The sequence below is a fragment of the Lycorma delicatula genome, chromosome 6 (assembly GCF_047948215.1).
Source record: "Lycorma delicatula isolate Av1 chromosome 6, ASM4794821v1, whole genome shotgun sequence".
Classification (NCBI taxonomy): Eukaryota; Metazoa; Arthropoda; class Insecta; order Hemiptera; family Fulgoridae; genus Lycorma; species Lycorma delicatula.
Genome location: NC_134460.1, coordinates 1,114,322 through 1,138,104, shown reverse-complemented (window position 1 = coordinate 1,138,104; position 23,783 = coordinate 1,114,322). Strand labels below are relative to the sequence as shown.

The 23,783-nt window shown below is 35.7% G+C and overlaps 1 protein-coding gene across 1 annotated transcript in view; it reads left to right on the top strand.

Annotated features, from left to right (window-relative positions):
- Positions 1–11,830, top strand: part of LOC142326531 (stalled ribosome sensor GCN1-like) — a 202,653-nt gene extending 190,823 nt beyond the window's left edge. The window contains exons 34-37 of the mRNA XM_075369108.1: positions 12–160; positions 4,690–4,794; positions 8,633–8,848; positions 11,357–11,830. Coding sequence (XP_075225223.1) covers positions 12–160; positions 4,690–4,794; positions 8,633–8,848; positions 11,357–11,485 — 599 coding nt within the window. The 3' untranslated portion in view covers positions 11,486–11,830. The remainder of the gene's footprint in view (positions 1–11; positions 161–4,689; positions 4,795–8,632; positions 8,849–11,356) is intronic.
- The last annotated feature ends 11,953 nt before the right edge of the window (positions 11,831–23,783 follow it).

Here is a 23,783-nt window from a genome sequence, read left to right as displayed (position 1 = left end):
TTTGATTTTAGAAGATGACCTGCCACTGGATTGGACATTAAGACACGGTCGCAGTACAGCGTTAATGGTAGCGTTGAAAGAATCGGCTCCTATTATTTACACGGACGAATATAAAGAAAAAATAAACAGGACACTCCTTGTGTACCTAATGGCAGACAGGGTAAGTAAATGTGTTCATTATTTATTATCTTTGTTAATGAAATTCTATTTTTTTTTTTTTTGAATGCTAGTACTATCTATCGAAGGTTCAGTGACTAAGCTGAAATTGCCGATGTCTGATTTATCAAATGCTTATTAAATTATCATTTGCCACCGTACTAAATGGAATACGGAACTGGGATCAAGTCGTATGAATGTAGAGAGGTTTGTTCTAAAATCTGCGGTAACATGCAACGACTTGATAGCTTTTATCATGATATATAAAAATTGTAAATTCATCCACCGTTGACTAGGACGGTTTTAATTTGCTGTGTTTGTTACGTATAGTTTTAGGTCGCGTTGTTAATATTTTATTAACCGTATTTATTAGTTATATTATTTTGAAGTAAAATTTTCTTTTCTACTTATATCTACCGTTGTTTTTCACAGTGCTAAATCATCCCGAAATAATTTTATTTTTGTCAGAAGGTACGAGGGTTATTTTTTTTTCAAGGTTCGATCGGTCGCGAAATAAAAACCCGTGCAAAAATCGGATGAACCTTTGCGCATATGTGTTGCGCAGCGTCTCTAGTATGGTCTTCAATCATGCCGCATCACTTTGTTTAGTTCTGAACACGCAGCTAGCACGTAAACATGTCTACAACAAATAGCATCTCCCGCCAAGTGTGAAGTGCATGCGGTAATTCGATTTCTTCAGGCTGAGGGGTGTAATGCAGCTGAAATTCATCGACGAATAAGTAATGTGTACAGTGAAACTTCAATGAGTGACAGAAAAGTGCGACAATGGTATAGGAATTTTAAAGCAGGACGTACAGATGTTCATGATGCAGGCGGTCAGGGAAGGAAGCGAGTGTCAACCGATGATGGAATTCATGGGGCGTGGCACGACCATCACTGCAGCCTCATACTGCGTGACTCTTCAACGTCTACGAAGGGTAATTCAGAATAAGTGGAGAGGAATGTTGTCATCAGGCATTAACTTTCTCCATGACAATGCTCGGCCGCACAATGCAGCTATAACAAAGAAGCTCCTGCAGCGTTTTCGTTGGGAAGTGTTTGATCACCCACCATACAGCCTGGACTTGGCTCCATCCGATTTTCACCTCTTTGAGAAATGCTGCTGGCTAGGAGGACAAAATTTTGGCGCAGACATCAAGCTGCTAACCAGCGTAAAAACATGGCTGAAAACACAGGCGACTCTGTTCTATAATGAGGGTATTAGAAAGATAGTACCACATTACGACAAATGTCTAAATCGGAGTGGCAAGTATGTAGAGAAATAGCGTAACTATGTAAGTACTTATTACAAATATAAAAATTTTTATTTTCACTGTGGTTTTAATTTCGTGACTGATCTGACCTTGAAAGAAAATAACCCTTGTATGTTAATTCTTTTTTTGTTCTTAAGGTATCTATATAGTTCACGGTGTTGTTTTGTTTGATAATGTTTTAATCTTTTATAATTTCTTTTATAACATCCATAATGAAACCTTATCTATCATTTGGAAATGAAATTGGAATTTCTAGAATTCTTGATGCAAGAATAATGTAATTTCTTCAGCACTTGAAAATTTTAATATAATATTCTCGTGGAAACATTCTTTCACTCATCGGCTATTGAATTTTACTTCTCAAAAACTTTAAACGCATTTTTTCCCGAAAAACAACATTTCACAAAAAAAATGGATTTAAAAAATTCCATATTTATGATAGCGTCAAAATTTTCATAATTTTGTATTCTATTAGAAACAGTGAAAACCAGAAAAAATTATTTTTCTTGCTTATTTTTATGGCGTCGTTTTGTAGACCATATCATGTATTCATTTTTTTGAATGCTTTTATTACTATTGGCTGTTGTTTTATGAAGGAGAAAACTGTGTTAAATTTTATGACGCGTATATGTTTGTTAAAAATTTGTTTGTAATTTTATTAAATTTAGTGAAAAATAAAACAGCTCGTAACAATATTTTAATTATTGTAAAATTTCTAATTAGATTTGGGTAGGTAGATAGCGTAGATAGATAGATTACTATGTAAGCATATAAATCAGCGATATAAAATTTCCCTTCGCAGAACAAAACTGTCGACAAATTTGTTACGAAGAAGAGATTTTGTTGGAATTTTACTTCTGTATTGAGCTCGGTTTTATTTCTAATTTATCGGTTTTAATTTTTAGTGGCCCTATTCTGGTCCGTATTTCACCCTGGATGTCCCGTAATGAAACCTTATACGTCGTTTGGAAAACTGTATTCTTTCAGAGTGGCTTACATCTGCAGAAACAGAAGGAATCCTAAAGGTATGAAAATCAAACGCATAAGAAGAGCTGATTGAATGAATACAAGCAATGTTGCGATGTAAAATTCACGTTTATTTTGCCTGGTTTCAACCTCTTCCCTTAAACACACGTTTCTTCTAGATTAAACTGATGTAAATTGTGAAACATATCCGTAATTAACAACATTATTATAAAAAATATTTTAAAAAACATTTTGAGCATCACTCTTACATTTCAACTACTTTGGTGTGCCCAGTTTGAAAACTTCTATTAATTGTAACTGCTAAAATAGACGGAGCATACAGGAAAGTTAAGGAAAATTTTGGGGTACATAAATTAAAATCTAATAATGTGTTAAACAAAGATGGTACACCGATTTATAATATGAAAGGTAAAGTCGATGGGTGGGTGGAATATATTGAAGAGTTATATGGAGGAAATGAATTAGAAAATGGTTTTATAGAGGAAGAAGAGGAAGTTGAGGAGGATGAAATGGGAGAAACAATACTGAGATCTTAATTTAAGAAAGCATTAAAAGATTTGAATGGCAGAAAGGCTCCTGGAATAGACGGAATACCTATAGAATTACTGCACAGTGCAGGTGAGGAAGCGATTGATAGATTATACAAACTGGTGTGTAATATTTATGAAAAAGGGGAATTTCAATCAGACTTCAAAAAAATGTTATAGTAATGATACCAAAGAAAGCAGGGGCAAATAAATGTGAAGAATACAGAAGAATTAGCTTAACTAGTCACACATCAAAAATCTTAACTAGTATTCTATTCAGAAGAATTGAGAGGAGAGTGGAACAAGTGTTAGGAGAAGACCGATTTGGTTTCAGGAAAAGCATAGGGACAAGGTAAGCAATTTTAGGCCTCAGATTAATAGTAGAAGGAAGATTGAAGAAAAACAAACCAACATACTTGGCGTTTATAGACCTAGAAAAGGCTTTCGATAATGTAGACTGGAATAAAATGTTCAGCATTTTAAAAATATTAGGGTTCAAATACAGAAATAGAAGAATGATTGCTAATATTTGCAGGAACCAAACAGCAACAGTAATAATTGAAGAACATAAGAAAGGGAGTCCGACAAGGATGTTCCCCATCCCCGTTACTTTTTAATCTTTACATGGAACTAGCAGTTAATGATGTTAAAGAACAATTTAGATTCGGAGTAACAATACAAGGTGAAAAGATAAAGATGCTACGATTTGCTGATGATATAGTAATTCTAGCCGAGAGTAAAAAGGATTTAGAAGAAACAATGAACGGCACGGATGAAGTCCTACGCATGAAAATAAACAAGAACCAGACAAAAGTAATGAATTGTATTAGAAATAACAAAGATGGACCACTGAATTTGAAAATAAGAGGAGAAAAGATTATGGAGGTAGAAGAATTTTGTTATTTGGGAAGTAGAATTACTAAAGATCAATGAAGCAGGAGCGACATAAAATGCCGAATAGCACAAGCGAAATGAGCCTTCAGTCAGAAATATAATTTGTTTACATCAAAAATTAATTTAAATGTCAGGAAAAAGATTTTTGAAAGTATATGTTTGGAGTGTCGCTTTATATGGAAATGAAACTTGGTCGATCTGAGTATCTGAGGAGAAAAGATTAGAAGCTTTTGAAATGCGTTGCTATAAGAGAATGTTAAAAATTAACGGGTGTATAAAGTGACAAATGAAGAGGTACTGAAGCAAATAGATGAAAAAAGAAGCATTTGGAAAAATATAGTTAAAAGAAGAAACAGACTTATAGGCCACATACTAAGGCATCCTGAAATAATCGCTTTAATATTGGAAGGACAGGTAGAAGTAAAAAATTGTGTATCTTGGAGAGCTGCATCAAACCAGTCAAATTACTGAAGACAAAAAAAAATTGTAACATTGTGTATACACTCTTCCTCGTAAGCGTTTTGCGAGTAACATTTTTTAGAGTGATGCGGCAAACAGAATATTATTTCTAATGAATCCCGCACTAATAGAATTACAGCTATTAAACTGTTAAGTCATCGGGATACCGTTTCAAAATCAATCTCGTTTCTCTATCAACTACCCTTGTATTTCTTTACCGTATACTAGACACATTATGATTGATTTCTCTATTTCACTTGATCATTTTAATAACATTTTTTAAAATTTTTTTTCAATCGGTCGTGTCATGCCGATTCCAAGAAATTTGATAACTTAACATTTCATATCTGCCTGTAATTATTTTTTTTTTAAGATTTTATATTTGTTTCTAGGTTCCAATAGCGATGAATGGTGTTAGAGGGTGTGGTTATTTATTTCAATATTTAATGCAGATTAAACAGACACTACCTCAACCGTTATTGACTCCATTCGTTCGAGTGAGTAGATTGATTTTTCATTATGATTAATATATATATATTATGTGTTTAATTGTTTTATACAGCTTGTTATTTTTATTATCAAAAAGGAGATTCTGAAGAGCTGAATTATTTTAATAGCTTATTTTATATTGTATTTTAGTGAATTTTGTATATAGTGGGTCTAATCAATCTAGAACGGCCGACCAAGTTTGTTATCTTACGTTAGTAGGGTTAGAACTTGGTCATCCAGAGATTACTCTGTATATGTTTTGAGTAAAGAAATTTTGAAATATTTATTACTGTGATTTTGTTAGTCGTAAAAAATTGAATCAATATTTTTGATAAATAATATTATTAAAAAAAAAAATATTTCAGCTATATAAGGAAATGTACACAGATATACAGGGTGATTCAGGAGGATAAGGCAATCAATACTTTGACAACTCATTCTAAAGGCTAAAAAGTAGAAAAAATTTTATATAAATATAGATCCGAAAACACTTCTTTTATACAGGTTGAAAGATTTCGCCCGAGTTTCAGTTCCTCCGGGTAAATTAAGGTTTTCTGAAATTCTGGGAAGGTTAAGGGGCAAATTCGATTGTTCCGTATGGTTTTTGCACTGGGAAATTGAAAAAAATTGGTCCCAGAACTGTATCTATTCTAGTTTCTAAGATATCCCGTGTAAACGCCAAAAATAGTTGTGTATATATATATATATATATATATATATATATATATATATATATATGTACAGAGTGATTCAGAAGGATAGGACAATACTTTGACAACTCATTCTAGAGGCTAAAAATAAGAAAAAAGTTCATATAAACAGGTCCGAAAACACTTCATTAGCGAGTTATATAGGGTGAAAGATTTCACCCGAGTTTCACATCCTCTGGATAAATTAAGGATTTCTGAAATTCTGGGAAGGTCAATTATTCTTAATTTCTAAAATGCCAAAAATAGGGACGAAAAACACATTTTTTACGCTTGAACAAAAAAATGTGTTTGAAGAACACATTTCAAACGTAAAAAATGTGTTTTGACCCTATTTTTGGCGTTTTACATGGTATAATTTAGAAATTATGAGAGATACATTCTGGGACCAATTTTTTTTTGATTTCCCAGCTCAAAAACCATAAGAAACAATTGAATTTGCCCGTTAATTGACCTTCTCAGAATTTCAGAAAGCCTTAACTAACCTGGAGGAACTGCAACTCGGGCAAAATCTTTCATCCTGTATAACTCGCTAACAAAGCGTTTTCGGACTTATGTTTATATGAACTTTTTATATATATATATATATATATATATATAGAATGATTATATATATACAAATTCGATTGTTTCTTATGGTTTTTGAGCTGGGAAATTGAAAAAAATAGGTCCCAGAACTGTTTCTCTCTTAATTTTTAAAATACCCATGTAAAATGCCATAATAGGGTTGAAAAACACATTTTTTTTACATTTGACGTACAATAACGTTGTTAAATTGGCGATAAATCGTACATTTGTTAAACATAAATTGTAGAGAATTTAATTTTGAGAAGATTGATGTAAATAATGTCAACAAAAAACAAATAAAATTTTAAACATGTCGATTTTTATTAACAACAAAACCGATGAAAACTTACAAGAAAATGTTACAAAAAAAAAAAGAAAACAGATGTGTGTAAGTAGGTACAATAATTTTAGACCTACGGAAAACAAGTTGGCAACACTGATTTTTTTCATCACAATTTGTTTAAATACATCACAAATTGTTTCAGTTAATTGTGGTAACATGTTAAATAACCATTCACTGATCAATTGTGTTTGCAGTATTACGTGTAATTTTGTATTCACTTTACAGTGCATAAAAATCAAGTTTGTAAAAAAAGTGGAATTCTGTTTAGTTTTGTTTTGAAAAATGCTGCGTATCTTCACTAATGCCGAATATGCCGATGTGATTTTCATCTATGGATTTTGCAATGGAAGTGCTGCGGCAGCAGTTAACGGAATATCGACGTAGGTATCCTGGTCATGTTGTACCGAATCGTAAAATATTTATTATAATTTTTAATAATCTTCTTGAGAACGGTACATTTCCCAGCGCTCATATTTCATCTGAACGACAAGCAAATCACGCGGATGAAGTTGAAAACATTCCGCAGATGGTTCAACGTAGTCCGGCAACGATTACACGATTAATTGCAACACAGCGTAATATTTCACAAAGTAGAGTATGGAAGATTTAAAATAATAATGATTGCATCCTTTTCATATTCAGAAAGTTCAACATCTCCAGCCTGTAGTCCGGTAACGAGCACACAATTAATTGCAACACGGCTCAATATTTCAATTAAACAACCAATTTAACATCGTTATTGTACGTCAAACGTAAAAAAATGGGTTTTTTGACCCTATTTTTGGCGTTTTACATGGGATATCTTAGAAACTAAGAGAGATACAGTTCTGGGACCTATTTTTTTCAATTTCCTATCTCAAAAACCATAAGAAATAATTGAATTTGCCCGTTAATTGACCTTCCCAGAATTTCAGAAGCCTTAATTTATCCGGAGGAACTTAAAATCTGGTGAAATCTTTCACCCTGAATAACTCGCTAACTAAGCGTTTTCAGACCTTTGTTTATATGAATTTTTTTCTTATTTTTAGCCTCTAGAATGAGTTGTGAAAGTATTGCCCTATCCTTCTGAATCAGCCTGTATAGCGCGTCGATGATACAGACTTAACAAATTTACACACCTGACGCTTAGTAGTGCAAATGAATTTATCCCTCTTAACATGTGGAAAGCTAAGCCGATCTGCTGTTCCCTAGCAGGACAAAAACTACTGCAATCCGCTAAAGAATTGTCACACAGGTTTAGGTAATTTCAATCAAAGGCCTATACAAGAGAATTGCTCTCTGCCGTACAGAACGCAAGAGCTGTATGCATCGAGTGTTACGGTGTGCTAAACATAAATCACGGCTGAATTATGTGGATACAGTTTCTCAGACGACACAGTCGCCTGTCGTACGGAGAAATGTTTGAGCCATAGTAGATCAAGACAATCTCCACAGTTGATCGGACTTCACCGCCGGTTGATGTGGCAAAGATGTTTGTCAGTTTTCCTACATTGTCGTTTAGTTCTGGGTTTGTGAGGTATAAGGTGCAGGTTAGAGTATCTTGTTTGTTATTGGAGACTCGCGAAATGAATTAATCATTCCCTTTTCTATGGACGATCTACGGTATGCCTCGAGTAATTCCCGTGACACTTTCCTCTGGAAATAAAGGCTTATTTTTTTATCTCAACTTCTGGATACTGCACTATGATATCTTTAGTCTAATTACAATAAGTATTCTCTGACTAGGTTTTTCTAGATTCTCGGTCAGAAACATCGGTGTAACCAAGAAGAATAAGCATTCTGTATTGAAATCCGGTAAAGATAAATCGTGCCCCTCAAGTGATCGTCTTAGCTATTTGACCTGTGCAAGTCGATGGAATGAACGGTTAACGGTCATCTAGTGTGGTACCGTGAGAAACTCCCTAATTAGCCCTGAACAATGCGGTTTCCACAAGGTAAGTCATCTGTCGATCATGTAGTGGCCCTTAATTTGTTATTCATCAAAAAGACATATTCTTGTCATACAATCAGGTATTGATTCGCAAAACAACGTATTTTCTTTGATCGATCTGTCCCTATCGCATTCATATCTCGCAAAACATAACAACTTAGAAATGACCACATCAACTGACTTATTACCGTCTACCGCCTGTGTAATATCGACCTAACAATTTTTGCATTGTTTTATTTTATACCGTAATGTGTAATTTTGCATATATTTTTTTTATAAATGTACCATTTTAATTTCAGACAATGAATCACAGCAGCAATGAGATGAAACAGTTGGTCGCAAGAGTTTGTTCATATTTGGCACGGGTCGAACCGGATCTTGCTCCTGAATTTTTGAGAGCTGCCATACCTATGCTTGTCAACGGTACTAAAGAGAAAAATAGTTACGTTAAGGCAAACAGTGAATTATCACTAGTCGCTGTTCTTAGATTGAGACAGGGTGATACTGTTCAACAGGTGAGATAAGTATAATATTATTTGTTAAATTATTTTTTACCGCAATATAAATTGTTTTATTCAGAATATATTAATGAATAACTTTTTATTTGCATTATAGTTAATTACACCTAATTGATGTGCCTCGAATTTTGGTATTTTGATGTGCACTATCGCTTTTAAATACGATCCTTTAACTGTTTAGTGGCAGTCATTTTTTCACAGTATTTATTAAAAATGCACCACCCTCTCCTTTCTTACGCGTAGAAATTACCAATTACTAAATTAATTACTAATTTTAAATAAATTTAGATTTTACATTTGTAGAGATAAAAAGTGATTTAGAGGCCAACACCGTACACACGTATATACAAACATTTAACTTCTGGAAAATTTCCATTTGGTAAAGATTTGGTGCAAATCATATAGCCCAAATTGGACCGTTTTCAGTGTAGTGCTATCTAGACGGGAAAGTAAAAAGCATAATTGAAAACAGTGTTTCTTCCAAACCTTCATTTCTGCACGGCAAAAAGTTTTTTAAAAAATTAATTATTTTTAGATGTGGACTCTCGGGATGGTGGTCGAGGGTTTTCCCAGATCATTTTTTCCAATCTATCCCTTCCGTCAACATCGCAGTTTGCGGCCTGGCGTTTGTCATGGAGAAGGATTACATCTCTCTGATGGCCGTACCCTATCTTTTTGTTTCGGTCGGTGGTTTTTGGTTGACTAGCAGCCGGCAATTTTAAGCTACGTTCACAGTTCGTTGAACTGTTGAAATCGACGATTAAAACTTTCTTCGAGTCAAAAAAATCATCGCAAGAACTTTTCTGGCCGACAGACAGGTTTTGGTCTTCAATGAACAGCCCTCACTCATCCTTCCTTTGCCGCCCCTTACTCGTCATTTTTGATTCCAGAGAGTAATGATAGACCTTCATCTCATCAAATGTGACGATTGTCCCCATCTTGCCAAAATCGATTTAGAAGTCTCTTACAGATCTGCAACCTGACCTGTTTTTGATTTTGGTCGATAACCTCTGAATAGCACAAGCGAAACGAGCCTTCAGTCAGAAATATAATTTGTTAACATCAAAAATTAATTTAATGTCAGCAAAAAATTTTTGAATGTATATGTTTGGAGTGTCGCTTTATATGGAAGTGAAGCTTGGACGATCGGAGTATCTGAGAAGAAAAGATTAGAAGCTTTTGAAATGCGGTGCTATAGGAGAATGTTAAAAATCAGACGGGTGGATAAAGTGACAAATGAAGAGGTGTATAGGCCACATACTAAGGCATCCTGGAATAGTCGCTTTAATATTGGAAGGACAGGTAGAAGGAAAAAATTGTGTAGGCAGGCCACGTTTGGAGTATGTAAAACAAATTGTTGGGGATGTAGTATGAGAGGGTATACTGAAATGAAACGACTAGCACTAGATAGGGAATCTTGGAGAGCCCGCATCAAACCAGTCAAATGACTGAAGACAAAAAAAAAACCTCAGAACCCATCGAACATTAATTTTTCTAAACTACTCCCGTAGTTGATACCCACTTCTGATGCGATTTTAACAGTGAACCAGCAATAAGCTCTCAAACGGCACAGATGTGATTTGTGACCTTGGGCATCGATCAGGACTTTTGTTGTCTACACTCTCTTGCCCGCACTTAAATTATTTGGCCCACATATACACTCGGTTCTGAGACGGTGTAGCGTCCCCAAACTGTACCTTTAAAAGAGTTAAAATTTCTGCAGGTTTAATGCTTCTGTTAATTAAAAACTTTATGATTATACATCGGGCAATAGACGACTTTCTCACTCGTGACTGTACTGATGACAGAACAGAGCACGGAACTAACCAACCTGGTTTCTCCTATCTAGCACACCGAATATTATTCCCTTACTCCACCATCCAGCTCTAGTGTAGATAGGTATTTTTGGATAGTTTATAATACAGGGTTACCCTGTATTAAATACTAAATAATTTTTGTATAATTTATCAATCGCTTCCTCACCTGCACTGCGCAGTAATTCTACAGGTATTCCGTCTATTCCAGGAGCCTTTCTGCCATTTAAATCTTTTAATGCTCTCTTAAATTCAGATCTCAGTATTGTTTCTGCATATAGACGTTAACAATCGTTGTCGGTTTAGGTTTTGATTTTATCCTTATTACAATGATTCTATCGCTATGCGTTTTGAAATACTCCACTCTCCTCCCTATCTTCTTGTTCATCACGAAACCTACTCCTGCCTGCCCATTATTTGACGCTGAGTTAATTACTCTAAAATCACCTGACCAAAAGTCGCCTTCCTCTTCCCACCAAACCTCACTAATTCCTACTATATCCACATTTGTCCTACCCATTTCCCTTTTTAAATTTTCTAGCCTACCAACCTTTTTCAAGCTTCTAACATTCCACGCTCCGACTCGTAGAATGTTATTTTTTAATTTTCTGAGATTATTATACAAGTTATAATTTTTTATTTATTTTAAATAAATGTTTAAAATGTTTACGTTATTTATTTTCGGTTACAGAGTTGTATGAATCTTTTGGAAATTGGAGCACGTGAATCGCTGAGCGATGTAATTACAAAAGTTTTAAGAAAAGTAGCGATTCAACCAGAAGGTAAAGAAGAAGAGCTAGACGATACACTTTTAACTTGATCGACGCATCGTATTTTCTTTTTTGTTTATTATGATTATTATAATATTTCCATACACATAATTCATGTATCACTTCTTTTTTTTATATGTACTACTGATTATTGATCGATTGTAATTAGATTAATTTAAAAAAATTAATATGTCGGTGATATATTTAAAAGTTGTAATTAAAAGAAACATCTATTTTATTTTAAAAACCGATGGTTTACTTTGTTCGTTTAAAAGAACTGTTCTTAATAAATTATAACTATTGTAATGGAATTAAATTATTGTTATTATTATTACCGTTCATTATTTTATTAAAATAAACTTGTATTAAATAGTAAATAAACTTTGGAAAATTTATTTCAGTTTGTTAACGAGTTTATTTTTTTTATTGCAATAAATAAAACTATGCTTATTATGTTACTAGGATTTTTTGATAGTACGTAATTTATTATGATTGAATGCGAGAACTGTAATTATACAGTTATCGTGTTAAAAATTACGATTTTGTAAGTTCTCTTCAAGCACTAAGATGCGATTATGTAATTTTGGTGATTAGACTGGATTATATGCATATTTTAGTAGGGGACCTTTTGAAACTACAGGGTGTCCCATATAAAACGCAACCCAACCTTATATTGGTAGGTATTGAAATAATAAAAAGGCCGGTGTAAATGTAAATGTAATTTTTATTATTACCTTACCATTTAGAGTAAATGTTGGAAGTGGTCGCCATCTTCTGGAATACAAGCTTCAATTCTTTTTACAGCGTTTCTTGCAACTTTTTTCAAAATTTCTGGCTGGATATTTAATACAGCTTGTTCAATATTGAATTTCAATCGTTCAAGTGTTTGTGGTTTGTTGCTGTAGGCTTTTTCTTTGAGGTAACCCCGTAGAAAAAAATTCAGCTGCAGTCAAATCTGAGATCTTGGTAGCCACAAGCCTCGACCGATAACACGATTACCAAAGAATTTCTCGACGAAATCAGAAGTTGAACCTGCGTAGTGCGATGTTGCACCGTCATGTTGTAGCCAGCAGTGTCTGTCTTCCTCTTCCAACAGTGCGATGAACTGAAATAAAATATCCTGATATCGTTCTGCATTAATGGTATACTCGAAAAATATAGGGCCAATTATTTTCTTCCGCGATCACGTGAACCATACGCCCGACTTCTGTGAGTGTAATTGTTTTTCGTGATAAACGTGGGGATTTTCAGCGCTCCAAATTCTACTGTTTTGGCGGTTTACGTGGCCGTCCAAATGAAACCGTGCTTCATCTGTGAAAAATAACGAATCCGTAACATTAATTCCCTCGCGCAGAAACCGATGGAACCGTTGACAATATTGTAGCCGTTTTTTCTTTGTCGCGCTCAAGAAGTCAATGAACCGTTTGAATGCGATAAGGTCGTAATTGTAATCGTTTGGTCGCCCGATGAAGAGTTGATTTAGATAAATTAATTTCAGCAGACAAACAACTGATCGATTTATTTGGCGAGGCGAGTAATCGGTCTTTGATTTCAGTGACTGTATTCAACACCGACACAGATCTTTTGTGTTCCTTATTATTAACAGAACCGGCCTCTCTAAATTTGGAACTAACCTTAATACTGATGTTTTGTTAGGAGCCGGTTTATCTGTGTACTTATGGTGAAACAAATCTTGCACTGCGACCGATGATTTCGTACTGAAGTACGACTCGACAATGAAAACACGTTCATCTAGTGAAAACACCATCTTGTCTCTAACAATACACTGAATGTTATGATTGCATCGTTGTTACTATCGGTAGTGTTCTACTGCGTTGCCGGGATGTTCAGAAGTTGGATGAGTCCATTTCAGTAACGAGTAGGGAGTAAGCTTGACTTTTGAAATGTCATGGATGAGTGATCGATGGGTTGCATTTTATATGGGACACCCTGTACTTACAAATCCTACTTTAAAAGATTTTTTTGCGAAATAATGCTCGAATCGAAATATACCAGATGAATATACATGTTCTGGAAGAAATATGCAATGAACTCATCGCATTATTTGGATTTCAGCTGATAAAACTACCGACACTTGTGATAACTCTTATTTGGTAACATGCAAACATCTTGAAAAGACAAATCTATCTACGATCGTCAGATTTGCAAATCAGGGTAAAATTTTTCCTGATTCTTATGCAGATGAAAGATCGTTTGTATTTCTCTCAGCCAAAGCTTTCTAAATATTTCATCTGAATTTTATTCATACGATGCAATTTGCTCACAAAGTACAAGGGCTATTCAGAAAGTAAGTAACATTCTGGAATTTTAAAAAACCAAGTACAAGAAAAAAAGTGTTCACTTATCTTTCTCCCTGCCTGCTATGATTTTTTTTTTCAGTCTTTGACACTAGTACAGGTGATTTTTTAGTTCTGTTACCCAATTGTTAATGTCTCGTAATTTTTTTCTAAGAAAGGGAAATTTTGTGACATAAAGTTAGTAGTGTTACTAAACCGGTATAGATACGGCAGTGTGAGTTGATTCTCCTTGAGTTCCATACCCTTCCGGCAGCACGACTGCCTTAACTCCTCACCCCACATACCACAGTGATGAAAGAGCAATCTTTCTCACCCCTTCAACAGTTCAATTCGCTGTGCGCTTGGGCGCTTTTTATTTTTCAGGTGAAACTCCCAAGTACTACAAGGACAGCTAGAAGAAAGCGTGTTTGGCCATACACCACCAGACACCCCCAAACCCCCCGCAGACCATTATATTTTGTAGGGCTAGACCAGCAGCTGCATCAAGTCCAAATTTATATATAATAGGGGGGGGCGTCTTATTCAAAATTGTCACCACCCTGGCGCACGGGCGCTCGAAAAACAACCTGCGTTATGTATATCTCTCCTGCCTGCCCTTACGGCGGGCAGACATCTAACCCTTAATAGAGGTATACCACGCCCAGACTAGTAAATCCCAATCTATTATCTATTGACCGAGATAGCTCTGGGACGCAACGCCCCAAAGCAATCCATCCAATCACATTTCCTTAATTCAAACCAAGTTAAATTGAAGTGAATTAAGTAAATGACAAAGTGTAAGCCCAAAAATCGCCTCCGATGTACTCTCCTAAAGAGAGGACGCCCACCTAAATAAAGGATTTCAGCCCACTCTAGGCTGAAATGGAGTGCGTCATGGAAGATAAGCTTATTAGCACATCGTTCCATCGGGCCCCTACCGACAAACCCTCCATTGGATCGGAACGCAATCCAAACTTCACAAAACGAATAAACGCCAACCATTATTAATAACCGCCAGTCCATTAGAATCACCCAGCAGCAAAGGACAAAAGTCTGTATACTGCGAAAAGTAGGAGGGTATTGCACCCTCCAACATCCTTTCATTCCGTACCGTTCTCGTTGAGTTGTGTAAACGTTTGTGCCATTTCCGGTCGTGTTACGAACAACCATAGAACGAATTTTCATTCTTGAACAATATTTTGCTACAAAATCGTATAAGAGTTGAAAAGAATCATTTCAAATTAATTTGTCTGTGTTCCTTCACCAAAAAAAATGTCAACTTCTAGGCTAGGAAACCGATTTTGAGAGACAGGTAGTGTTTCCGACAGAAAACATATAACCGTCGACCTACTCGCTTGACAGATGACATTTTAGAGAATGTGAAAACAAGATTGCTCAATTCTCCATGGTAAAGTTTACGAAAACTTTCCACGCAAATCGGTTTGTCATATTCTAATGTTCAGAAAACCATTAAAAAATTGAAATCGCACTATATGTGTATAATTATAATCCCACTAATCGTGTACGATTAGTCCAAGAGTTTCAGCCTCCAGATTTAAAGAAACGACTGCAATATCGCGGAATTGAATTTTTAAACACAGTATTCTTTAGCGATGAAGCTTGGATCCATCTCGACTGTTATGTGAACAGTCAAATTTGGGCGGTTTAAAATCCTAACACTTTTTACAAGACAAATCTTTGCATCCTGAAAAAATTGGTGTGTGGTGTGCGATATCTTGTCATCATATAGTCATTCCTGTATTCTTCAAACAGACAGTAAATGGTGAAGTATACAGTAATATTGTACGCCAATTTGTGTCTCTCCTGGAATCTCAAGCACGGGTATTGCGGTTTCAGCAAGACGTCATGCCACACGTCTCGAGAAACCGTGGATTTTCTGTAAGAGTTCTTTAATGATCGAATAATAAGCAAGGACTTATGGCCTCCAAGGTCCCTGGACCTCATATCTCCTGACTGCTTTTTGTCGGGCTATATTAAGGCCTTCAAAAACAATCTTCACATTATTGATGAACTTTAAAGTCAATATTACAGACTTAATCGCGAATATTTCCAATGCGACTCTTAAAAAAGTTTCTGCTAATATGCTGAAAAGAGTCTGTGCATGTATAACCACAAAGGATGGTCATTTTGAGCATATTCTTTAACGATTACATAAGTAATAGCTTTTTATTAAATCTCTTTTGTAAGTAACAAATATATTTTTTTATTCCACTTAAATTTCCCTTTCTTAAATTATATTTGAAATTTGCTAACAGAACTAAAAAATCACCCTGTAGTATTCAAATACTCTCTTTTCCTGTTTAGCCTCTGGAACCAATACCAAGTATTAATTCAGAGGATGACATGTATGAATTGTGAATGAAGTGTAGTCCTGTACATTCTCAGGTCAACTACTCCTGAGAAGTGTAGTTAATTGAAACCTAGCCACCAAAGAAGACCGGTGTCCAAGATCTAGTATTTAAATCCGTATAAAAGTACCTTTACTAGGATTTGAACCTTAGAACTCTCAACTTCAAAATCAGCTGATTTGCAATGACGAATTCACCCCTAGATTAACCCAGTGGGTTACCCGGGATTCCCCAATTCGGTGGGATCCGTGGTATGGTATAACTGTACTAAGCAATTTCCTCCTGCTGTGATGGAAAGGTTTTGTGTATATATACGAGGTGCAACAATAAAGTAATGAGATTATAATTAGGAATTTATCAACGTAGTGGTCGTTCAACCGAGAATGTAGCAGCTGTGTTGAAGAAGATCCAAAAACATCCATTCGTCATCGTTCGCAGCAATTAAACATCAAACAATCCACATTATTCAACATTTTGCATCGTGATCTCCATTTAAAGGCTTATAAGACCATGCATTAAGTCAGCAATTCGTTTCTCGGGCTATCAAAAAACAAGAAGAAAAAGAGAATTTTCTTAACAAGATAATCTTCACCGACGAAGCCCATTTCCAGCTCAATGGCTACACGTCAACAAGCAGAATTGCCGTATTTGGGGTGAAGAGAATCCAAGAGTTGTCTTAGAGCAACCATTACATCCACAAAAAGTAACGGTTTGGTGTGGTTTGTGGTCCAGAGGAGTCATCGGACCATATTTTTTTGAAAACGAAAATGGAAATGCGATTACGGTCAATGCAGATCGCTACAGGGAGATGATCCGAAGCTTTTTGTGGCGGAAAATTAATGATTTAGATGTAGAGAATATGTGGTTTTAACAGGATGGTGCCACTTGTCGTACAGCAAGAGAAACAATGAATCTTTTGAAAGAAAATTTGGAAAATCGCCTTATTTCTCGTAGAGGAGGAGTAAAATGGCCACCAAGATCGTGCGATTTGACACCTTTAAGATTTTTTTTTATGGGGTTTTTTGAAATCAAAAGTGTACAGAAATAATCCCACAACAGTTCAAGAGCTTAAAACCAACATTATCGAGCAGATATCTACCATTGAAAACAGTTTATCGAAAAACGTGATTGATAATTATGGTAAAAGATTGCAAGACAGTAGAGGGGGGGGGGGTCACTTGACCGACATAATTTTTCATTTTTAACCGGAACCTAGCTGGAACTAGCAGTTAATGATGTTAAAGTACAATTTAGATTCGGAGTAACAGTACAAGGTGAAAAGATAAAGATGCTACGATTTGCTGATGATATAGTAATTCTAGCCGAGAGTAAAAAGGATTTAGAAGAAACAATGAACGGCATAGATGAAGTCCTACAAAAGAAAATGAACAAGAACAAAATGAAACTAATGAAATGTAGTAGAAATAACAAAGATGGACCACTGAATGTAAAAATAGGAGGAGAAAAGATTATGGAGGTAGAAGGATTTTGTTATTTCGGAAGTAGAATTACTAAAGATGGACGAAGCAGGAGCGATATAAAATGCCGAATAGCACAAGCTAAACGAGCCTTCAGTAAGAAATATAATTTGTTTACATCAAAAATTAATTTAAATGTCAGGAAAAGATTTTTGAAAGTGTATGTTTGGAGTGTCACTTTATACGGAAGTGAAACTTTGACAATCGGAGTGTCTGAGAAGAAAAGATTAGAAGCTTTTGAAATGCGGTGCTATAGGAGAATGTTAAAAATCAGATGGGTGGATAAAGTGACAAATGAAGTGATAAAGAGACATATTGCGGCAAATAGATGAAGAAAGAAGCATTTGGAAAAATATAGTTAAAAGAAGGATACTAAGCGACTATTCCAGGATACTAAGGCATCCTGGAATAGTCGCTTTAATATTGGAAGGACAGGTAGAAGGGAAAAATTGTGTAGGCAGGCCACGTTTGGAGTATGTAAAACAGATTGTTGGGGTTGTAGGATGTAGAGGGTATACCGAAATGATACGACTAGCACTAAATAGGGAATCTTGGAGAGCTGCATCAAACCAGTCAAATGACTGAAGACAAAAAAAAAAAAAATCGGAACCTTAAAACAGCTTTTTGTAATAAACTGAAATAAAAATATTTTTAATATCTGAAAAAAAAAAAATTTTTTTTTTTAAATTAAAATGATACCTCAATTTTGGACACTCCTTATAATAAAATAATAACTAAACTTTATTCTTTGGTTAGACAAATATAAGGAACCAAATAAGTTAGAAAATTATCCAAATTAATAAAAAATTTTCCAATGCAATTCGTTAGGTCAACAACGAAACAAACAAAATAACAAAAACAAAAGCAGAAACCTTAATTTTTTGTCCAAGACATAAAACCTCGACTTTAACGTCGAGGTTTTCTGCTTTTGTTTTTGTTATTTTTGTTGTTGACCTAATGAATTGCATTTGAAAATTTTCTAACTTCTTTAGTTTATATATATATATATATTCTTTGCAACATGTGGCAACCCAGCAGGTTGCGTAGGCACACCATCTTTGACCTTGGTCTATAAGCTACTTCTAGTGCAAGCAGCACATTGATGCAACTGCTCAGTCGTGAGTTGTGCTGTAATAAGTGAACACGTGTTTATGTCCCTCGTCACAGCTTTTTGGACATCTTGTGTTGTTTGAAAATTGTGTCCCTTGACCGCCATTTTGACTCTTGGAAATAAAAAAAAGTCGCACGGAGCTATATCTGGTGAATAAGGTGGCTGTGGTAGTACTGAAATTATATTTCCTAATTACAACTTGAAAACTTTTGCCATTTTCAAAAAATGTTTTAATAATAAAAACACATTGTTCCTTCGTGTAACATTCCATATTAACTAACCGGAATGTATTTAGAATCTGAAAATTAAAATGATACCTCAATTTTGGACACCCTTTATATATAAGCAAATACACTGTTTCACTACAATACATTGAATACACTATCTATCCAGTGGCCTTTATGATCATAAATGATATATAAGAATCATCAATTGTCATTGCTTTCTCTGAGAGTAATGTTTAATATATGTCCAGTTTTTATCAATGTGATTTTTTTGTAAGTGTATCAACTGGATCACATTTCAGCAGGCCAGCATGCTGATGTGTAGCATTGTAATTTAGTGAACAAGACAATGGAAACTGCTTAACTTTCCATTTTTTGAAATAATCCTAGAATGGTACGTTATTCTTAACACAGCTATGACATTCTTTATTATTTGTATCTCATACTAGGTTTTCATGAATAATTTGATTATGAGTGTTTTTATTTTACCCTATGCCTTGATTTTGGTCATGTGACATCTAGTAGCTCAAAAAATACTTTATCCTCGCTCTTTGCTGTGGTTCTAATGTAACATAATTCCTCGTCAACCCGCGTGTCAGTGATACAAACACAAAGTTGTATCGGCGAGGTAAGTTTTAAAATGACACCGCATGAGTAATAGTTAGGGTGTTCTTAAGGCAGGACGATATAGGATCTTTTTGTTATGCTACAAATTTATGTTCTGGTACCACTCATATGTTTCGGTGTAATTTTTAAGACATTTGTCAAAAATATACATACATATATATATTTGTTTTTCAACCAGCAGATTTTCACTACTGCATATACGAGGTGCGACAATAAAGTAATGAGACTGATTTTTCTTTGCAAGATGTGGCAACCCTGCAGCTTGCGTAGGCACACCATCTTTGACCTTGGTCTATAAGCTAAGTCCAAGCAGCACATTGATGCAACTGCTTAGTCGTGAGTTGTGCTGTAATAAGTGAACGTGTGTTTGTGTCTCTCGTCACAAAAAAATGAAACCGCAAAATATTGTGCAACGGTATGCCATTTCTTTTTGCGTTAAATCGGGTGAAAAAGCGACGACAACTTATGGTAAGTCTCAGAAGGCTTTTGGAGAGGAGGTTATGTCAAGAGCTGGATTGATTTCCGTTTGCTCTAACAGATCGGCTGCCACATTTTTCCGTGTTTCTCGTTGTTGTTGTGTGAGATTTTTGGGGACCATTTTTGCACAAATCTTTCTCATACTTCAGTTAATATTAGATGAACCGTTTCTCGATCGATGTTGAATTCTTCTGCGATCATTTTCACGGATAATCTTCGATGAGATCGTACGATTTCACGCACCCTGGTCAAATTGACATCTGTCCGTGAGGTTGATGGTCGTCCACTGCGGTCGTCATCTTCAACATTCGTTTTGCCTTAACTTAAAATTTTATGCCACCGAAAAACTTGAGCTCTTGACATAACCTCCTCTCCAAAAACCTTCTGAAGCTTACCGTAAGTTGTTGTCGCGTTTTCACCCAATTTAACGCAAAAAGAAAAGGTATACCGTTGCGCAATATTTTGCAGTTTCATTTCTGTGATGAGAAACACAAACACGTGTTTACTTATTACAGGACAACTCACGACTGAGCAGTTGCATCAATGTGCCGCTTGGACTAGAAGTAGCTTATAGACCAAGGTCAAAGATGGTGTGCCTATGCAAGCTGCAGGGTTGGGGCACATCTTGCAAAGAAAAATCAGTCTCATTACTTTATTGTCGCACCTCATATATATATATATGTGTGTGTGTGTGCACAGCATTTAATGAACTGTGCGTCTCTATCACTGAACTGACTGATTTGAATCAATTTAATGAATAATTTTACAAAAATAACAGAATTAAATTTACTTTTAATAAAATAATATTTGTTTCATAATAATGGTCTTTTCGTGCGGACTGCAAGTTAGTACCACATCAGAGGCTACACCAATCATTGCCATACTGATTACAAATGGGGTTCTCTATTACAAATATCTCCAAAATAATCATCCAAATTTCAAAATTCAAACGGGGTATTTGAAAGTTAACTTTTCCATACATCATGTACACCGTCAATATAACAAATCACAATTATTTGTATATGTATACATATTTAAAGTTTGTCAGTATGTTATCACACCACATAAAGAGTACTTTACTCAATATTTACTGTTCATTCAATGTTTTCTTTACATACATGTAAAGAAAACATACATGTACTTACCACCTACCAATCTGGACAGTGCTGCCAACATTTTAAATATTAAAATAAGTAAAATAAAAATAATTAATATTTAAAATGTAATGTTACCAACCTGATTATTTTAATCAGGTTGGATAACCACCAAGGGAAAAAGGAATTTGCAGTAACCACAACTGAAATTATCAATTAATTCATGTGGATACTGGTAAAAACTACATAAAATTAAAGTAACAATAAAATTATTATAAATACTGTTTCATTGCAACCATTCAAAAAGGGTAACTAAAATAAAATTTGTTCTACATCCTGAACGCTTGTCACTCGGTGGTTTGTGCTATGGCTCACCGATGGGTGGTTTAAATGGCAATTTATGGTCATGGCATGCCGTTGGGTGGCTGAGCACCAGTTGAGACACTGGGCTCATTGTGCGTCATCTCACTGAGACGAGGTTGCTAGTGGGTGCAAGCAGGATGTTGTTTCCATTTGTGACTGGCGAAACATAAGAAGCTGTTCAAATATATGCACCAACTTTTGTTAATCACCCAGTGGCAAGCAACAGCTTGTCATTAATCTGGTTACATGCTGTTTGCCAATGGATGACAAGCCGCCAATTGGCAATTTATATTTTATTACATAAGATACAATGTTTAAAATGATAGTTGATAAAATATCAAACCTTGTCAAGGATTAAACCTTTTCTTTCTTTTTCCTGTTTAGCCTCCAGTAACTACCGTTCAGGTACTACTTCAGAGGATGATATGTACGAGTGTAAATGAAGTGTAGTCTTGTACATTCTCAGTCGGCCATACCTGAGATGTGTGGTTAATTGAAACCCAACCACCAAAGAACACCAGTATCCACGATCTAGTTATTCAAATCCGTGTAAAAATAACTGGCTTTACTAGGACTTGAACGCTGGAACTATCAACTTCCAAATCAGCTGATTTGGGGAGACGCGTTAACCAACCCAGTGGGTTAGGGGATTAAACCTAAGACTGGCTGACCTAGAATTCACTACATTCATTTTATTTGAACATTTTTCCTTATTTCAATCTCTAGAATCAGTACCCAAATTATTTTTTTCCTCCTGAATCACTCCCTCTCTCTTTCTCTCTCTCTCTCTCTCTCTCTCTATATATATATATATACAAGGTGTCCCATATAAAACGCAACCCAACCTTATATTGGTAGGTATTGAAATAATAAAAAGGCATCTGTAAATGTAAAAGTAATTTTTATTATTACCATCCATTACCTTACATTTAGATTAAATGTTGGAAGTGGCCGCCATCTTCTTGGATACAAGCTTCAATTCTTTTTACAGCGTTTCTTGCAACTTTTTTCAAAGTTTGTGGCTGGATATTTAATACAGCTTGTTCAATATTGACTTTCAATCGATCAAGTGTTCGTGGTTTGTTGCTGTAGGCCGCAGTCAAATCTGGAGATCTTGGGGGCCACAAGCCTCGACCGATAACACAATTACCAAAGAATTCCTCAACAAAATCAGAAGTTGAACCTGCGTAGTGCGATGTTGTATATAAATTTTATATACATGATATATATGTATAGTATATTAAATCCTTTGCAGTAACCCAGTACTATGCAAAAAGAGAAACATTCGCTCTAAAACCCTGCCATCATTACCCAAGACATCACGAATGCTGCTGGGTATATTAAACTGACGCCGTCCACGAGAATGTGGTGCACAGTCATGCGGCAGTTGCATCGTGTGCTCAGGGGTGGGTCTCCTCCTGACATTAGACATTCGTGTGTGATCCTCGTATGCCCCAACCGTAACCGGGAGAGGACCACTTCCTCATGATGAGAGTTCCTGCAAAGGAGTCCCACGGCAGCACTGAGTCTTTAATCCGTCAAAGTTTACTATCGACGGCAGCTGTCCAGCCACTTTGCCACCTTGCTCGCAGGGATTGTTTTATATGATTAATAAAATCAAAAGTAGTAACTCGGGTGGTGAAAGGAGGCTGAATACACGCATCTTTCGCAGCAGAATCTGCCCTCTCATTACCAAGAATCCCAATGTGGCAAGGGATCCAGCAAAAACTACCCCCTTGTTTCGTTTTTTTAACTCAGCGATTTTATCATAAATGCCAACGACGACAGGATGTCCGGAATAAAAGTTTTCCAGTGCCTGGAGAGCACTGTACGAGTCACTGCAAATAAGAATGTTCCTATATTTAGGGCCAACGATACTTAGAGCCCTATCCACAGCGAGGAGTTCCGCAGTGAACACACTTGTAACACCGGGTAGGCCAAACATATAAGTCTGTTCATTGAAAACAAAAGCACAACCAACGTTACCGTCATGCTTCGACCCATCAGTGTATACCACCACGTCTGGGTTCGACTTGGTGAGGAGAAACTGGAACACCTGCTGGTAAACAGTAGGTGGAGTTGATTGTTTATCATATGTTGTAAGATCAAACGTAAAATTTACATGGTTTATTCTCCACGGGGGCTTCGAGTACGGACATGATGGAAAGAACGAGGGAGTGCCAACATTCATACGCTGCAGCAGACGTCGTGTACGGATACCCACAGGCGCAGTACAACGTGGACGGTCCTCATACTTCCTCAAATTAGGATTCTTAAGAACTGGGTCAAAAGCCCTGAGTAATGCCAA